Consider the following 16,961-nt stretch of genomic DNA (forward strand, 5'->3'; position numbering starts at 1 on the left):
CCAAGCTTAGTAGTTATTTATACATGAGTACTATCTCTTGTTCACCATAGCACTCCCAAATGAAATTTATTACCATATTTCAATAGTGATGTGTATGAACCCTTGTTCAATTTGCAATCTTACATATGAGCAAGTATATACATAGCTCAAGCACCAAGTATTAGCAAAAAGTTAAGCTCTCAAAGTATAAGAAGATCTTGCTTATTTAGTATGTAAATGATTCCCTCCCTCAATGAATCAACAAGATGCCTTTATAAAGTAAGCTACAATGATCTTTACGAAAAGATAATACAAAGGATACTACAAAAGGCAATCATTAAGTGCTTTGGAGACATAGTTGGCCTTCGATTCTTTTGGTGCTTAAGTGGAGTTACAACATTTATTGGTGATATGTCCTATTTGCTTACAATTTTTGCACTTCATCTTATTGGGATATTTTGTCCAGCAATTGCTTACAATGTATCATTTGATTGCAAAAGGATCCTTTGTATCACGTATGTTAAATGGCTATTTAAATACCCCCTTAACTATGAATAGATACTACATACTTCTATTCAATTGTGAATACCTACTTAAAATGATGCCCACTCCTATGAAAAAATGTATGACTAATTTAAAGCATATTTACATTTTTTTTTAGTGACCCTCAACATGGCTCTTACAAGTAATTTTAAAATACGTGTGAGATGGTTACATGTAGTACAATTCAAATGACCGCACATAGATGGTATTGTATACCTTGCCTTTTTCTTAATGTCTTAACCATCATTGTATCTTTCATTGAGGACATTGTTCATACTAACATTAACTAAAAAATGTTTCCATCGTAATTACTTATCACTTGGCACAAGCTCAAGTTAATAATACAACTTGCAAACCTTTCTCTATTGTTATTAATAATATTCTGATTTATTTTCATGGACATGAACATTTATCTTTTGTTTGTATCGACATTCTAAGAGAAGACAAAACCTATGTGCCAATGCCTTTTGTCATAAAGAGATGCCATGAAATGAGGATGTCGGATAACCTGAAGCATGGGTAAATATGAGTAATTCTTATGCGTGCTTCAGTTAATACATATGTTAGCTGTACTGATGATTTAACAAAACAAGTTATATTACAATTTTAAAAGTGAGAAATTACAACAAGCTCATTCAACCACTACTAAATGGAGATTGCTGCCAATTTTCAATTTCATTTTTCAAGCGCTCGAATGTACGGATGGATGGCTGTCAAACCCTAACATAGGCTGACATATTCAGAGTGGCATGAACCCCCAAAATCAGCCATATGGATCCTCAACTGCATCATTTATTTGGCTTTTGAGTTTTGGCATGTTGTACTGAGTTGGTTTTTCCCAAAAGATCTCACATTTTATTACTCTAATTTAGTTTGGCCCTTACCACCACCAGCAATTTTCCTGAACAACTTGATTGATTTTGGTCCGACCTGAAGCATGGATGAGATAATATCACCACATGTGGTGAAACAGTACCTGGTTCAAAACATGATCTGTGCAGAGCATCCCTCTGCTGCATTCACTAGGCTTAATGGAATTTCCTGAGAGTAAATTCACTAGGCTCAATGGAATTTCCTGAGAGTAAATTCACTGCGCCTTAATGAAATTCACTAGGCTCAATGGAATTTCCTAAGAGTAAAGATCATTTCGAGTTTTGAGGAGTCCGATCATATAGCACATGCTAAACTTTGATGGCACGAGCCATGAAGAACTATAAATGTGACAGCATGATAGCATGCGGCTTATTTCTTGAAAACAGCACTGGGGAAGAGCCATGAAATTAGGCCCCCGTCTCTTTTTGACCTATCAGAAAATCAGAAATTATGCAGGAGGATGCACCCTTCATAATTGACAACATTTTGGGTATAGATGCAGGTCATGATTGATCACACATTCATGGGCTGGAAAAACATGCAAGGGTAATCATCCTAGCATTTGATATCAGTTCTCAAGGAGCTCATGTTGTAAGATAGAGGCTTATCCCATCAACTCTTGCTGTGTTGGCAGGCTCCACACCAGCAATAGACCAGCAGAAGGAAACCACTCGAGCTTCCATAGGAAGCTCGTCACGAAGTTTAGGCAGAAGCCTAAGGTTTCCTTTTTCACTCAGATAAAGTGTCACCACAGTGGCCGACTTCAGAGCAACTTTGAAAACATCGCTCTTCTCCAAGGTGATCATGTGATTCAACATCTCATTATCAACAGCCTTTTTTGCTTCTATGAAGAGTTGAGGGTCTATCTCGACACCGTAGCCTTTGGCACCATGGAGCTTAGCTGCTGTGAAATTTATTCAAAGAAAGGCCATGCTGCAAATAAGTATCATATGAGGCACATGATAGTTTATTGCACATTCTCAAGCATGACATTGCTCCTAAATATTGACACAATACTCATACTGAAAAGCCAGATATGTTACCTTGTGAGGTCAATTGAACCACCAAACTTAATTAAGTTAGACATCACAGATGCAAATAAAGCATATTGACAAAGCAAATAGAAATGTTATCATATTAATGAAATAGACAGCAACATGATCTGTGCTTTTTCTTGTGACAAAATGGAAGTGATTGTCTCTGTACGTGGTAGGGACTGATCCGTACGATACGTATTTGTATGATTTAGTATGAAAAAATAGGCACTTTTGACCACTCTCTGTCAAGCCTACAACTTTCTTTTTTTCCTTTCTCCTTTCTTTTTTTTTCTTCTTTCTCTCTCTCTCTCTCTCTGAAGTACAACAACTCCAAAAAAAGGAGGACACGATGAAGGAGGATGTTTCTTGGGCAGAGATGCTCAAGAAAACCCAACAGCGAGTAGAGAAGGCAGAGCAATGGATTCAAATTGCAAAGAAGGGGAAACACACCTAGCACACGCACCTACAACAACCATAATCAATGACACATTGGAGGCTTGGAGAGTGGGCAAGAAAAGCACAAAAAGGGAGAGCTCAAAAGAGTGTGCACTCATTCTCCGCTTCCCCACCATGAAGGCTAGGAGAGACTTCCTAGCTCAACGCCGTACATTGAAGGGGACCGGTGTGTTTTTGGGTTACGATCTCACACCAACCCAACTAGCACACATGAGGGAGTGCATGCCAAAATTAAGGCAGCCAAGGAGGAGGGCAAACTCGCATTCTACAAAGGAGGGCGAGTGGTAGTCATGGAGAGACGCCACAAATGACGGCGTGAGACCTATGGGACCAGCCTTGTAGTGGCAATCTGGAACTATAATGGAGCCCTCCGATTGGATGTGGGAGATTTTGAGGAGACATTCATAGGGAGAGATATAGTGTTCTACTCAAAGACACATCAAGGACCACATACTACACTTCCACGGGTGATAGGCTATAGGTGGGAGTCAGCTTGCACGAAGGAGACACGCACAGACCACAGTAATCGCGGGTCGGGAGGAGTGGCAGCATTATTCAGGGAGAAGCTACAGTAGATGATCCAGGAAGTCCGTAGAGATGAGCAGGCCAGATACATGTGGGTGAGAGTGCGTGGTGAGGAACGCACTTTGTATGTTGCCATATGCTATTTTCCCCCTATGATATCCCGATAAGCCCCACCCAAGGGGCAATCGCCATATGTGGCTTTGGATGAGGATATTTGGAAGTTCTCGAAGGAGGGAGAGGTTATCTTACTAGGAGACTTTAATGCCAAGACAACCTCCCATCAGATGTCTTTCTTTGATGCATCTGAGGAGATGCTACAGGAGCAGGATGTGTCAAAGCTACAGCTGGAGAGGACATCTCAGGATATGGGGGAAGTCACCGAATATGAGAGATACCTTGTGGAGATGGGCACAGCACACAAGTTGGCCATTCTTAATGGCCTGGCTAGATACCCCCTATCCAGCACCTTCACATGTTATCCTCACCGACACGATGCCAGCATAGTAGACTATGTTCTTGCCCCAACGATCCTGATATCTCACATCTAGGACCTCTTAGTATCCCCACGCCTTCTCGGAGTTGCAGTGGATCATGCCTACCTATCATTCACCATCGACCTCCAATTTACTGACACACAGATCCATCATGCAGCTCACCGACACCCGAGATACCTCTTTTCCAGAGAGACAGAGGATACCTATGAGGCGGAGATCCTTAGATTGTTACATGATGCAGACCCCGACGTTCCATTACACGAGCTGACTCAGCTGTTCAGTGAGGCCCTACACATCGTTGAAGGTGTAGCCTTCCCACACTCACAACCCACACAGAGAGCCTCCACCAGGGTGGCACCTCGGAACAACTGGTATGATGATGAGTGCCGTGAGACCAGAGCACAACTACAAAGAGAGATAGCACTGGGGTCCACTACCCACAGACAGGCACAGATACTCTTCAGACGCCTCACATGGTGGAAGAAGAGAACATTCTTGGCCCAGCTGGAGCAAGACCTATATCAGTTATTCTTGAGCCAGGACTCTAGAGAGGCTTGGAGGCTTTTCAGAGAGCATTGCCTGACCACACCTATTACGTCCATAATTGTATCGGAGGAGTATGCAGCTATGCAGCTAGTCTTTATACTATGGAGGGTCAGCCACCTCTTCCTGACCCACTTGAGCCTTGTCCAAAGACCACCACTTTCTTTATAAAAAGTAGGGTCCAAGAGGCCATTGACAAGCTTAGCAGAGGAAAGACACAAGATCATGATGGATTAGTAGCAAAGCACTTGATCCATGCTAGAGATTTGGTGGCAGGATTCCTAGCTTACATGTTTAACAGAGCCATGTGTAAAGGCCTACCAGAAAGTTGGAGCACGAACACTATTGTGCCTATCCTCAAGTCAAGGGACCCTACTCTACCCAGTAACCATTGAACTATCATGGTTGGGCATACATTGGCTAAGTTATACGCTTCCATCCTTGAGCATGAGTTAAGCAGGTGGGCAGAGATGTGGGGTCTTAGAGCACACGGACACGTTGGCTTTAGGAGAGGCTTCTCCACATTGGATCACATCCTCACACTCAGAGCGATCATTGAGGAGGGAAGGGCCCATGGCCGACGGACCTACTGCTGCTTTGTGGACTTCCGCAAAGCCTTTGACACAGTACCAAGAGACAGGCTGATAAATAGATTGCATGCCATGGGAGTACTGAAAGAGCTCAGTTAGGGTATTTTGGCACAGTATGAGAGAGTTGTGGGCAGAGTCCGGACACCTAAGGGCCTTTCGGCACCTATTTACTCCAACATTGGGGTGAAGCAGGGATGCCCCTTCTCTCCGACATTATTTGGCCTGTACATTGATAGGATTGCTGATTACATTTCACAAGGAGATAGAGGAGCTCCACTAGCTTGCGCTTGGATACCTCTCCTATTGTATGCAAATGACATTGTATTGATAGCTGACTTTCCAGAGGGTCTACAGAGACACTTGGATGCACTACACTCCTATACTTTGGACAATGGGCTTTCAGTGAACCTTGGTAAAACCAAGGTGATGGTATTTAATACTACACCATAGTGGGTCAAGAGATCAGCACCTAAATTCACATATGGATCTGAGGAACTCGAGTATGTGGATTCTTATAAATACCTAGGAGTCTTATTCACAGGGCCCACCTTTTCTATGCGAGAGGCAGCAGACACTAGACTGACTCGCGGATACACAACACTAGGTGGTTTGGAGAGGATGTGCTCACAGGTGCAATTCCAAGAACCCCGCACCAAGCTATGGCTCTTCGATACAGTGGTCACATCCACACTACTTTATGGAATACAAATATGGGGGCCAGTCTTGACCACCGTAATAGATCAGGGCGCACTTATGACGGATGGAGGTCGATGGAGAAACCCCTAGTGTCCATGATATCCAGGATGATCAAATGTAAGGCCTCAATGCCACATGAGATCATCAAAGCCGAGCTAGCAACTACACCGATTGTGGTAGAGGCTCTCACCCGATCGGTCGCATACATACATAGCCTATGGGACTTACCCAGACACAGATATGCACGGTTGGCCCTTGAATCCTCCAGGCAGCTTACCAGAGAGGGTGATACTTCATGTTGGTATGCACAAATGTCGGCCTGGTTTGAGCTACATGGCTTTAGCATGGACAAGTTACCCCCCTTCCAATACTCCCTCAATGCACCATCTCTTGATCTAAGCAGGTTAGAGATCCGCAAGATCATCAAGATGGATCTTACCCAGTTGAATATCAAGCGGACATGGTTGATACCAAGGCAGGAGCTAGGGACAAAGATGGCTTTCTACCGCGAGCATTTCCTTCATACTACAGATGATGGATTTATTGTTCGCCCGAGATACATGGACACCCACCTTTCCCATGGGATCGGATGTACTATTGGCCACTTGCACACCTCCTCACATCAGCTAGAGATTGAGACTGGCAAATATAGATCCATCCCACCAAAGGAGCGCATATGCCAGATATACCAATTAGAGCCGGAGACAGAGAAGCATTATATTTGCCATTGCCCAACGTATTATGAGGTCCGTGGTCGTTTCCACTCTCTTTAGAGACAGATTTGGACCACTATCCAAAGTCATGGATTTTACCAATCAACAATGCCTTGGCCTCTTTCTTCTTGAGATAGGATAGCTTCGTGGCATGCATCTCAGGAGTACAGCTGCTCCAGGACATCGAGGCCCTTCACAAAGGCAACTCACAAACTTCTTTGCAAAGGAGACTCAGAAGACTTCAATACAGTTATAGCCACAGTCCAACACAGACAAGAAGTACTGATTGATCGAGCCATTCAGCTTAGCCAATCCAGACATCCTAGGCCTCGACACAGACACCGACAACACCTTCATAGGTGGATACAGGGGATTATTGCTCGGGCTAGAGCTTGGTCCTCCATACCCACATGAGATTGTACCATTTGGAGCTCATTGTTACTAGATAGAGCTCTATGTTTTACACATAACCATAGTTAGTTTCCTTTCTTATTTTGCTTTGTGCTACATACATATTTTGCCTAGACACTTGTACCATCATACACATGATTGTAACTCATGGTCTCATAGGTCATTTTGGCCTTTTGTAGATGTTAATATATCATTTCATCTCTCTCTCTCTCTCTCTCTCTCTCTCTCTCTCTCTCTCTCTCAAGCCCACACTTCTCTTATTTGTATGATCATTCATGTATGAGTATCCACTCCCATCTATGTAGTTGTAAGTTGTAAATAGCAGTAGTGCATGTTGCGCATGCAACATCAAGTTTTAGCATGTTACCCTCAAGTATTCATCTTATATACTCTCCTAGCACTGCTATTTAGACATCAAACATCTATTCTATTATCTTTAGTCCAAAATAATCAAGTTAAATTTTTTTTCGTACTAATATCGTACCGTACCTTACAAAATCTTAAGGTACCATTTAGTACCATATTTTATCATACAATACCGTGTCGTACCTTTCATACCTAACTATGGCTTATTATGATACTCAAAATCAGTCAATGTATGCATAGGCTCAACAACATGGCTGGAGCTAAAAGTCTACATAACATGAATAGAATGCCTCTCACAGCAATCTAGGAAGAATGCCAGAAATAAGTGAAGGCAAGAGAGTGTGGGACCACCTACAATTTCCATCCCCTAAGGTAAAGAACATGCATCGCTAAACCTAGGTGTGCCAAAAACAATTGCTGAAGCCCTTTGGGATAGGCTCAATTCTCAAGCCTGATCTTTTCTCTTTATGAGCCTTCAAGACTCTGTCCTTGTTCATGTGCAAAAGTTAAAGATGGTAGCAAAAGTGTAGAAAAAGCTTTCTTCTCTCTAACATCAAAAGACATTTTCCCATATCACCTTGGAGAAGAAACTTCACATGCTCTTGGTTGATGACTCTCCTTTCATAAAGGACCACATCCACAAAATGGAAGATATGAGGGATTAGCTTGCATCCCTTAGGCAAACGATATCTTCGGAGAATATGGCCACGGTCCTTACCCAAGTCCCATCTCCTAAATATAATGTCTTCTACGCCAACCTTCAGACCCTTCTTTTGGAGGAGTTAGCTTGGCTTGTCTTGGAGCATGACAAGTATCTTAAAGAGACAGGAGCTAGTGAATCCAGCTCTACTAAAGCTTTTACTACAAGTACAAGAGGGGGAAACAAAAAGGGAACAAGAAGGCAAATAACAACAAGAAATAGGATGACAAGGAGGATGATGAGGAGGATGATAGGAAGTCTAGGCCTAAATGCCTACACTGTGGATCCTGAGGAGGAGTACTAGCAAAAGTACCAATACCCCCATTTGAAGCCAAAGGATGGTTCAAAGGACTCCAATGCTACCCTTGCTACTACCAAGTCCATTTTTTTGCATCTATTTGAGGTGGAGGATACCACTCTTGCTTCCTCCACTAAGAAGAAGCCATGGCTCATTGACAATGGGGCCACTTTCCATATGACTTATTATCAAGTTCGAAGAACTCCAACGCTTACCCTTGCTACCGCCAAGTTTGTCATTCTACACCTGTTTGAAGTGGAGGATACCACTCTTGCTTCCTCCACTGAGGAGAAGCCACGGCTACAATGGGGCCACTTCCCATATGACTTACTGTTAGTATTGGCTTCAAGTATTAAAATCTACCAATTCTATGGGCAATACCCAATGTTTCAGTTAGTTGGTTTGTAATGTGAACACAACCACATTAATAAGTTGTGTCACCACTTCTAGAGTTAGCTAACTTAAGTTAGGGATTTGGTGTGTCTTAGACCTAAGGTTGTACTTTCACTTAATCACTTTCAACTCAAAAAAGTACAATCTATCGTTTTTAGCTCACACTGTCTGCTCTCACTCTCTCATTTCTCTCACCTCCATAGCAATTCCCTTCCAACATTTGGTATCAGAGAAAAACACATCATGGAGATCCCGAACAAAAACCTTTAGCCTGTGCCGCTCTACCCGAGAATCACCTTGATGGATCAGATTACTCCCTTTGGTCTTGCAAAGTAGATTATATATTGGACACCTATGATCTTTGAGACTTTCTTACCACCCCTGTTCACCTCCATAGCTAGTCCCTTCCAACATTTGGTATTAGAGCAAAACACATCATGTGGATCCCGAACAAAAACCTCTAGCCTGTGCCGCCCTGCCCAAGAATCACCTTGATGGATCAGATTACTCCCTTTGGTCTTGCAAAGTAGAGTATATATTGGACACCTTTGATCTTTGAGACTTTCTTACCACCCCTGTTCCACGTCCAATGGAAGATCCTAGCATTGGTTCTACTATGGACCATGCCACTCTCTGGGGTCAACTCAATTCTAGAGCCCGGTCTTTCCTTTTTATGAGCTTACAGGATTTTGTCCTAGCTCATGAGCACAAACTTTGGATTGCAACGGAAATGTGGACAAAGTTAGCTTCCCTCTACCATCAAAAGACCTTTGCCCACCGCATTACCCTAGAGAAGAAACTTCGAATGCTCTCAATTGATGATTCCCCTTCCATAGGGAAGCACATCAACCAAATGAAGGACATGCGAGATAAGCTTGCCTCCCTTGGTTGGATATCTCTTCAAAGGATATGGTGATGATTCTCCTTACCAATCTTCCATCTCCCACATATGATATTTTCTACACCAACTTATTGACCTCGAGGATTCTTGAAACTCTTTCCTAGGAGGAGTAAGCTCAGCTTGTTTTGAAGCACAAAGAGCGTCTTCCGGAGATTGAAGCAAATGGATCCGACTCTACAAAAGCTTTTGCTGCAAGTTCAAGAGGGGGGCAACAAGAAGAGCAAGAAGGCCAAGATCAAGAAAGCAGGTTCATCATTCAGAGTCTTCCTTACCTCTAACATAAATTCAAAGAAGCCCAAATGTCCCTATTATGGGAATGGCACTCATCCCTAGGAGAAGTGTTGGAAGAAATACCCTCACCTTTGTCTAGGAGCCAAGAATGAAGCTACATCATCCGAGCCTTCCTCTACCTTTACACCGGCTGTTACCCATGAGTCAATGTTCCTTCGTATCCATGTGTTGGGAGGAGCCTTCTTTAGTGTTTGACTCGTCTTCAAAGAGCCCTTGGCTCATACAGTGGTACTTCAAGTCATATGCCTCCACGAGGGGATATGCTATAGTATCTTCGTCATCTGAGGGTCTTGTCACTGCTAGTGACATTTCTATGACGCCTATTAGTGGTGTTGGTGTGAGAGTACGCAATGGAAAGGAATGGAAACACTAAGACAAAGAAATAGAGAGAAACTACAAGAAAAGAAGAATGAAATCTACACTGAACAAGAAAGAATGCTGATACAAACGTGAAAGTGGAAGGAAACTAATCAATCCCTACATGCAGCCCACAGAGTCAATGAGGGCACCAAATTAGGCTAATGATGACAGCAACACTAGAGACGAAGAAAGATGATGGAGTCAAAGTGTGCACTTGCCAAGGAAGGAGGAAGATGAATGAATGATTGTGGAAGGGGCAAGTTATATATAGCCAACTGACCCCAAATCTGATTAACTACAATCTGGGGCCAAAATATGGCTGACCAGCATTTAATATTGGTAAAAATGCCAAGAATGCTTAGAAAAATCCCAAAAATAGTGGACAATGTCCAACAAATGAGGCAAACTGACAAATGCAAAAATTGTCTGGGAAATACGTACAAAATCCCGACTGGAGGAAAATATGCACTGAAAGACAATAAACCGAGTGCTCTAGAATAAGCCACCTCCTCCATCAAAACAAGTGATAGACAAGTCAAAGCTCCTAAAGTCCTCATCTGACTCAAACTGAGGCTCACAGGTAGGAGATGACAAGGCATGACAAACATGACTGCCAGCAATTGCACTTTCCTATTATTGCTAAACCGTTCCTCGAACTCCTTTTCAAAAGTTCTACTTATTCTGCACTTGGGCTTTTCACTTCTTTCTATTTATGGCCTTACAAGACTTGGTACCCAAGTTGTCTTCATTGAGCAGGTCATCTTTCTTGAGGTTCTAGCAATAGGTTGGCAGGAGAGTAGGAGTCTTCATGAAAGAAGACAACAAAACCACCACAAAAAAAATATCAGGACGAGTGTGAATCAACCAAATAAGAGAGCCAACAAGGCACCTGTAATGGGTGGGATCAGTAAGGGGAATTCCATCTACCACAAACTTGGACTCTAGGTCCATGGGGCAAGAAATAAGCCGACAATCAGCCATACGAAACTCCGAAAGAAGCTCGAAGATGTACCTATGCTACAAAATAAAAATGCCCTATGCCATCTGATAGATCTCCAATTCAAGAAAGAAGTGAAGGATCCCAAAATGTCATGTCAAACTCCTGCCTCTGAATAGTCCGAGTGTGATCCACCTCCTGAGTGTCGCTCCCTGTAATGATAAGATCATCAACATACAAAATCAGCAAAACACAACAGCTACCCTCAACCCGAAAGTATAAGTTGGGGTCATGATCGAAGTGATGGAAACCACTCTACACAAAGAAGCAGTCAATCCTCTAGTATCAAGCACAAGGAGCCTACTCCAAGCCGTAAAGGGCCTTCCACAATCTGTAGACATGATCCTCCTTCCCTTGCACGACAAAACCGAGAGGCTGTGAAACATAAATGTCCTCCTTAAGGACGCCATTCAAGAAGGCTGACTTGACATCCATCTAACAGACACGCCAACGGTGGGGGGCTGCAAGAGCCAAAATAACTCGAATAGTAGACATTCGAGCCGTAGGAGCAAAGGCCTCAAAATAATCCAATCCTACCTGCTGTGCAAAACCCTTGGCAACAAGCCTAGCTTTATGCTTGTCCAAGAAACCATCAGCAAGGTACTTGGTCTTAAAGACCCACTTCACACCTATCACCTTCCGCTTCAATTGACACGGTACGAGCTCCCAAGTTTGATTTCGCTCAATGGAATCGAGCTCAACCTGCATAGCCTATGTCCAAACATCCTATGCAAGAGCCTCCGTGATCGTAGAAGGGTCGAAATCCTGAAGTACTCTGACATCAGAGCATAGTTCACACAGAGTAAACTATCTCAATAGGCCTATAATCGGGATGATCTGCATGGACCTGAAGGAGTAGCAAGAAAGTGAGTAACACCGCAATCTTGCATAAGCTGCCTGTACTGCTGAGAAATCCTAAGAGACTCCTCCTGCTGCGAGGGAGACTGAGTAGCCTCCGAAATCTACAAAGCACTTGTCTGTGGAAGGGACTCCCCCTCACCAAGGGAAGGGAGATCCGCCTCATCAAAAGAAGGCTCCCCCTCTAACGACTACGTATCCCTAGAAGACTCCTAAGGGAAGGTTGAAGGGGTGGAAGAATGCAACGAAGAAGTATGCACATCCGTCGAAGGTGGAAGGGAAGCCGAAGTAGAGGGCAAAGGAGGAGAAGGGATAGGAGGGGGAAGAGCCACAGAAGGAGGAGTGTTAAGAGGCAAATTGGAAGGAAGAAGAGGAATAGAAGGCAGGAAAGAGTCAGTCAATGACGAAGTATCGCGTGTAAGAGAACCATCAATCGAATCCTCGGAAGCCGTAGCCTCATCGAAGATCACATCCCTACTCACCTCAATCTTCCATGTCATCGGGCCGTAGAACCGATATCCCTTCATGGTTGTGCTATAGCCCATGAAGCTAAGCTTCAGCGACTTCGAGAGCTTCGCCTACCTCTGCTTCTTGTCCACATGGACATAGGCATCACATCCGAAGATGCAAAAGTGGGACACGGAATTTCTTCCCAAAGAAAATCTCATAGGGAGTCATGTCCTGTAATGCCGAAGTCGGAGAGCGGTTGCAGATATGAACCGCAGTAGCCACCGCCTCACCCCAAAGGGAATGAGGAAGATGCCTATACTCCAACACCAATCAAGCCATCTCCACGATGGTCCGATTTACACACTCCGCCACACCATTCTCCGATGGTGCATTCGGATGGGAATACTCCACCCGAATGTCGTGATCCCTGCAAAACTAAGAAAAGATCTGAGAGGTAAACTCGCCACCATGATCCACCGAACACCACCAGCTTTGGAAGTAGTTTGCATCTCTGCAAACACCTTCCACTTACAGAATCAGGAGTACACACCACTCTTGTACTCCAAGAAATAAGGCCACACATAACGACTGAAGTCATCAACAATCAGCATCAGATACTTGGCCTTCCCAAGGGAGGCCATTTCCATAGGGCCACAAAGATCGGTATGAATCAACTCCAGTGGTGAAGACACCCTCCTAGAAGAAACTTGGGGATGTGGCTACCTATGCTGCTTGCCCTGTAAGCAACTAGAGCATAAAGTGTGAATAGGAGGGAAATTTGGAAATCCCTCCACCACCTTCTTCCAAGAAGCCCACCAAATCACATCAAGGTTCAGATGTCCATAACAAGCATGCCAAAGCAGCCCAAGCCCACGGGAAGACCATGCAGCTAAGGCTGTGAGCACATAAAGCCCACGCTCATGTGTACCTATCCAAAGAGCTGCACCTGAGGAAGCATCCTCCATAATAACCGCATCCTATGTAAAGACAATGCAGGTACCTAGCTTGGTCAAACCATAAACAGACAAAAGGTTAAAACCCAAATCCAGTACATAGAGGACCCTTGCAGAAGAAGACTATCGATCTGGCAATAAGGGAATAGGCCCTACACCACGAACGGAAACGGGAACGAGAACAGTAAAATTGTCACCAATGGTAACTATGCCCCCTTAGGAACTCAAGTCCTGAAGCCAATCCTGTCGATAGGTCATGTGAGAAGAAGCCCCACTGTCCACAAGCCAAGGCTTCGCTGGTGTAGAAGAAGCAAGAGTTGTATCCTCCACTTTAAACAAATGTACAAAGGCAGATTTTTTGGTAGCAGGGGTAGCCTTCAAATCCTTCAACTTTGGCTTCAAATGAGGGTACTTCTGCCAACACTTCTCTTTGGGGTGAGTTGCCCTTTCCACAGTGTGGACACTTGGACTTCTTCTCCTTCAAATCCTTCTTGTCCTCTTCCTTCTTGTCCTTGGCCTTCTCCTACTTCTTCTTTTTCTTCCCACCACCTGTACCTACATTAATCTAGCTTTTATGCTTACCAACAATCAATAAGCATATTGTCCATATAAAGCACAAGTATAATAAGGCTTCCATCATCATCCTTCTTAATATTTTAAGCAGTGATTTACACTACTTTTAAACCCACGTGAGAGCATGAAAGCATCAAACTTTTTATATCGTTGTCTAGGATCCTATTTCAAACCATACAAGCTTCTCTTAAGCTTACATACCAAATGCTCCTTTCCTTGTATAACAAAACCTTTGGGCTGTTTCATGTACAACTCTTCTTCCAGATCACCATGCAGGACTGCAGTTCTAACATCCATCTGATCAAGTTCAAGATCCATAGATGCTACAATGGCAAATAATACTCGAAGAGTGATCATCTTGACAACAGGAGAAAACACTTCCTGAAAATCAATGCCCTCTTTTTGCGTATAACCCTTAGCCACAAGTCTAGCTTTGTATTTGGGTTTGTCATCCACACATTTGATTTCATAGACCCATTTGTTAGGAATGGCTTTCCTATATGAAACCAAATCCCAAGTATCATTTTGATACAATGACTTCATTTCTTCCTGCATAGCTAGCTCCCACTTTTTCCCTAATTCACATGATAAAGCCTCTTTATACATAAGAGACTCACCTTCATCTATGAGCAAAATGCAGCAAAGAGGGATCAAACCTCTGTATAGGTCTCTTGACACGTGTAGACCTCCTCACCCAACGATCTGTGTTATCAAGCAATGGATCCATATCCAAAGGAATGTCAATGACCCCATTATTTGGCTGCTGAACTGCATTTTCAGATTGCTGTAATACAATTTCAGACTGCTGTAATTCATTTTCAGCATGCTGATTTTGTTGCCCAAGCTGATTTTCAGCATCCCTTTGCTACCCATTTTCATCTGGCTCAATGATGATATGCTGATTATCATAACCAACATCAAATGGAACTAAATGGCTGATGGCTGTTCAAGTGGCTGATCATGCCGAAATTTTACTTTCTTTTTGTCCAAATCACTAGATGTGGCATTTTTCAGCAGCTTTGACTTATTAAATACCACATCTTGGCTGTGTAGCACCTTTTTTATACTTGGAACCCAAACTCTATAGCCCATTTCACCCTCATCTCCATAACCCATGAAGATACCTTTATGAGATTTCATGTCAAGTTTGGTTCTGGTCTCAACAAGTACGTGTACATTGTTGGGATGTAAAGGTCCTTTATTCACCTCCGTGTATTTTACACGTGTATTGTTATGTTGTACATGTGAATGCACCCTTACGGGCCCCAAGTATAAATACATTTTATTCTTTGTGTACCAACACATTTGTTGGTACACCCAAATCAGCTCGTACTCTCTCTGACTCTCACTCTCACTCTCACTCTCACTCTCACTCTCACTCTCACTCACCTGCTCACTTCTCTGCTGCAAATCTTCACACTTCCGCTACTCGCGCACTCCAACAACTCGTATCAAAGCTTCGGCTAAGGTGCTTGTGCTCCTTGGAGTCCGTGCGAGACATCTCCAGTGTTCACTTGCGCGAAATCGACAGGTCGTTTTTGACCTAGCAGGCGAGGACAGGTCGTTTTTTCATCAGAAGGCAGCAAGACAGGTCGTGTCTGACCAGGCGACTGCAGGCGACAGTTTCCCTGCAGGCAGCAGGTCACGAAAGTGAAGCGGCAGCTGACGCGACAGTTTCCTTGCGCCTGGCAGGTCAAAATCGTCAAGCGACAGCTCACGCAAACAAGCGGCAGTCAGATTTGACCTACAAAACCAGGTCACGACATTTTATTTGATCTTTTGTGTGATTTTTCACACTTACACAAGCCCCGGTTCATGCGCACAGGCACAGTTTGCAGATTTGTGCAATTTTGAGCCTAGAAATTTGGGGCTTTTCCCAGATTTGATGTTGTTTATGCTTGACAGTGGCATCTGTGTCAGAAATTGCAAACATTGTGCGCATTGACCTCAATTAAATTGGGGATTTTGTTAGCAGTCATGTTTGTCATGCCTTGTCATCTCCTGCTTATGAGCCTCAGTCTGAGTCAAACGAGGACATTAGGAGCTCTGACATGTCTGTCATGTGTTATGATGGGGGAGGCTAGTCACTCTTGACTAGTAGTCTTAGGATGTGTATTTCTTTTTGGCCTCTTTTAGTGGGCAGCCACTGGCTGTCCGGCCACTTTTTGGTCACTGTTGTGGGGCGCCCATTTTAGGGCATTTTTAGGGTTTGTGCCCATTTTAGGGTTAGGGTTAGGGTTTGTCCTTTGCCTATTTATAGGCAGCCCCCCTCCCCACTTGATCACTTGTCTTCTTGCAGATTCCGACACTCCTTCTCCCCCGTGGTGGTGCTGCCATCATCATCAGCCTGATCTAGTGCCCTCACATCTTCTATCTCTTCAATAACAACACCAGATACCACATTTGCTTTTTCTGTCTCTTGAGGGGTAGAGCTACCATTCTTTTCATTCTTTTTGCCTTTTTCATTAGCCTGCTTCTTACGTTCTTGTTCCCTTTTAAAGTACCTACAATTGGGCTTTTTATGCCCTTTGTGTCCACATTGATAACAAGTTACATCTTGCTGTTTTTCCTTGCTTTTGCTGCGATTTTTGTTCTTATTTGCAGCATTAGTTCTTTTTTCAGTTCTTCCTCTTACATTGTAAGCCAATCCACTGTTTTCCCTACTTGCCTTGTGACTAATCTCTTCATTGAGAACAAAACCATGCACACCATCAAATGTCAAGTTGGGATTATTGCTCAATGACACAACCAATGCTTCCCATTAATCACGCAAAGTCATGAGAAAAGATAGCCCTCAATTTAGGATCAAAAGTTGGCAAGCCTACATCCTGTAACTAACTCAATATATCAGTGAAAGCATTCAAATGCTCTAAGGCAGGCTTAGACTCATCAAGCTTCAAGTTGACGAACTTTCACATGAGATGTACCTGATTGACAAGAGTTGTATTCTCATAAGTAGCC

At 43.5% G+C, this 16,961-nt stretch overlaps 1 protein-coding gene and 1 pseudogene across 2 annotated transcripts in view; one reads left to right on the forward strand and one right to left on the reverse strand.

Annotated features, from left to right (window-relative positions):
- Positions 1 to 1,178: 1,178 nt before the first annotated feature.
- Positions 1,179 to 16,961, reverse strand: part of LOC148022490 (uncharacterized) — a 51,542-nt gene continuing 35,759 nt past the window's right edge. The window contains exon 2 of one of the 2 annotated variants that reach the window (XM_087695464.1): positions 1,179 to 2,296. In XM_087695464.1, the coding sequence (XP_087551590.1) occupies positions 1,980 to 2,296 (317 nt within the window). In that variant the 3' untranslated portion in view covers positions 1,179 to 1,979. Of the gene's footprint in view, positions 2,300 to 16,961 lie in introns of both variants that reach the window. The other variant, XM_087695463.1, reaches the window with a different exon arrangement.
- On the forward strand, positions 3,488 to 5,585 carry LOC148022491 (uncharacterized; annotated as a pseudogene).

Source organism: Lygodium microphyllum, chromosome 16 (genome assembly GCF_053477565.2).
Source record: "Lygodium microphyllum isolate KBCC chromosome 16, Lygodium_microphyllum_v1.1.10, whole genome shotgun sequence".
Lineage (NCBI taxonomy): Eukaryota > Viridiplantae > Streptophyta > Polypodiopsida > Schizaeales > Lygodiaceae > Lygodium > Lygodium microphyllum.